This window comes from Theobroma cacao, chromosome 9 (assembly GCF_000208745.1).
Source record: "Theobroma cacao cultivar B97-61/B2 chromosome 9, Criollo_cocoa_genome_V2, whole genome shotgun sequence".
NCBI classification, from domain to species: Eukaryota; Viridiplantae; Streptophyta; class Magnoliopsida; order Malvales; family Malvaceae; genus Theobroma; species Theobroma cacao.
Window position 1 is genome coordinate 33,914,355 of NC_030858.1, and position 2,695 is coordinate 33,917,049.

The 2,695-nt window shown below is 37.3% G+C and overlaps 1 protein-coding gene across 1 annotated transcript; it reads right to left on the reverse strand.

Moving 5' to 3' along the window:
- LOC18590285 lies at nucleotides 1-1,044 on the reverse strand. Its single transcript, XM_018126605.1, has 2 exons — nucleotides 785-1,044; nucleotides 1-622 (listed from the first exon to the last, which is right to left on the reverse strand). The coding sequence occupies exons 1-2, from the start codon at nucleotides 912-914 to the stop codon at nucleotides 225-227; spliced, it is 528 nt and encodes a 175-aa protein (XP_017982094.1). The 5' UTR covers nucleotides 915-1,044; the 3' UTR covers nucleotides 1-224.

Consider the following 2,695-nt stretch of genomic DNA (forward strand, 5'->3'; position numbering starts at 1 on the left):
TTTGTACTGTAAAGTGCTATATGCTAGTATTAAACAAGAAACGAAGATTACACGGATCCATCCACTCATAATACACATAATTAATGGAAATTACTTAAAATCTTGCAACAGTCTGCTCTCACAAGTTATACATATATATTTATAGCAGCAAGATTTTCTCCGAACTTATGAAGATATTACATAGTACCATTACACAAAGCACAAACTGTAAATCACTTAGATGATCAAGGGATACCGATGATGGGGATGAAAGGAACATAATAGCTAGATGGTGCAAGGCCCCACTCTGGTGGGAGAGGCAGATTAACTGTCTTAGATGAACCAATCTCGGTTGGAGCTCCGCATTTAGCATCTCTAGAAGCCAAAGGGCATGTAGTAGAGAAGGCTAGTGGGGTGGAGATGGTGTAAGAGTTTAATTCATGGGCCTTGACAACTTTTGACACCAGGTTTCTCTTCCAAACATAGAGCTGGTCCGGACCACCGAGGAGCTTGGCAAGGCAAGTCTCAGCTCTTGGGGTCTTTGAGGTGTCTGATGGAAGCTCAACCTTGAAAGAACCATTTTCTTCTGTGTTTGCGGTGGCCAGTTTTTTCACTTGAGCACACTTCACTTGAACCTTGATGCCTGAAGCAAAATATGATTAATACAACTAGGAACTGGCAAATTTAATTAGTTACTCTGAGACGAGTTAAAACAGCTCAAAAGCATAGTGGCAAGTTGAACAAAATAATGATGAATATAGGCTAAGAAGTTGAAAACATAGTGACAAATCAGTTACTACAGAACCTGAGAAGTCGTAATCACGAGTGCAATCAAGGCAGGAGATTTTGCCCTCCAGAACATGGCACGCTGAGAGCTCAATCCTAGCAAGAGCCAACAGGAAGAAGAGTGCGGTGATCACTGAACGAAGTGCCATTGTAAGCAAACACCAAGAACTTTTGAGTGTGAATGGGAAGATACCACTATAATGCAGCAGCTTATAAATACTAGGGGGTGGGATTAGCTAGACCATATTTAATGAAGGAACCAAAGCCCGAGTTTGGTTGTTGGTGTTAATTTACTGCAGTAACGAACTAGCACGAGAAGTCCCTTATCTTCCACTGGTATAACAAGTGTACACTTACGGACCTTTTCGATAACACCAAAATTAAGCCTATTGTTATTCTATTAATACACCTATCACAAGAACAGCTGCAGGAACAAAACACAGCACCAAAAGTAATAGTACCAACTACCCAAGTTATTTTTGTGGCAGTTGAATTGTTCATTATGCAGTCAAATTTTCAGATATTGTACCATTTCTCGAGCAACGAAGAGAAATTCTTGGAAGAGTTGGTGCAGGATATATACCCTAATGACCTGATCAAAGAATCTAGTTGTGGTTCTCCATCTACACTAATTAATAATAATATCTTTTTGTATATGCCATTGAATCCTAGACATATAGCCAACGAAATACTTGGTTATGATTTGTCTTTGTCTGAGGTATCATTCCATGTCCACATTCTAACCAACTAGGAACCATTTAAGTACTTGTTCAATCGTACTATTTGTCTTTTTGTTTTCTCTTTCGGTGCATTGAAAGATCCTTGGAGTCTTGGCTGGCCTAACAAAGTGGCATTTCCCTATCCTAATATATAAATTAAATCCATCCAATCTCAACTGTTTAATTTGGGATTAGTTGCAAACTAAATATTTTCAAGATTAAGCCACTAAATTGTCATCTTGACTCGTTAACTATGAAGGGTAATTATGCTTTTCCCATAGTTTCTCCTGTTTTAATTTTTACTCTCTTTACCTCAATTTGCCATAACTGTAAGACTTCAATATTGCGCTGGGGAAGATTAAGGGATGGGGTGTTGCTAGAAAAATAGTATGAGAAACCACCAGTCAAAAGCTCAAATTGGATATAAATGATCATATTGATGTAGGTAGCTAGGAAACCGTCGGTGACATTTAAATATATCCGTACAATGGTAGGTTGGGTTTTTCTTCTGCACCTTTAAGTGCCAATAAATGAAAAGAGAAAACAAATGTAGTACTAGCAATTAAGTAAAACCCTAAGGTAACAGTCTATTTGTTCTTTTTTTTTAGCTAACCAGAAAGGGCGATGAAATTTAATGTCCATTAACCTTGTCTTTTTATTTTTCTGCATGGAGCTTCTTGTTTCCAACATTAAAATCAGAACCAAGATTTAGCATCTCAGATTTGGTTTCTCCTATGACCGCAAAAGAAAAAAAAGTGGTAAAAATAAGAATGAAAAAAACATTATCAATGTCTTTGAAGAAGACACGATTTCAAAGAAGTGACGATTTTGTACTTGTTTACATCTTTCGATAGACATGACATGACATGTCTTTGGTTAGAGGGAAAACATCTTCTTCCCTCCTCGATTAATGAAATTCCTCTTCAACTTTAAAAAAAAAAAGATAGACATGACATGATTACTTTCCATTGCCAAAGTTCGAAATTCTTGCACATTGAATCTTGATGAAGGATCCAATTGGGAATCCTCCTTACCACAAGGTAAGCCCAGATTAAATGTTGTAGGGTAGCTCTGAGAACACTTTCCTGCCATTCCTCAGGTAAAATAAATAATAATAATAATAATAGCATTAGATCAGATATTCAATCATCCCTTCACTTGCCAGGTCTTCAAGATAGAGCTGCAGATTGCCTCCAATGTTATTATTTCAC

Excerpts from the sequence above, each read along its gene's own strand:
- LOC18590285 (XM_018126605.1), bottom strand. The coding sequence starts at position 914 with ATGGCACTTCGTTCAGTGATCACCGCACTCTTCTTCCTGTTGGCTCTT. Across the intron at positions 623-784 it reads TCGTGATTACGACTTCTCAG|GCATCAAGGTTCAAGTGAAG; the intron begins GTTCTGTAGTAA and ends ATTTTGCTTCAG.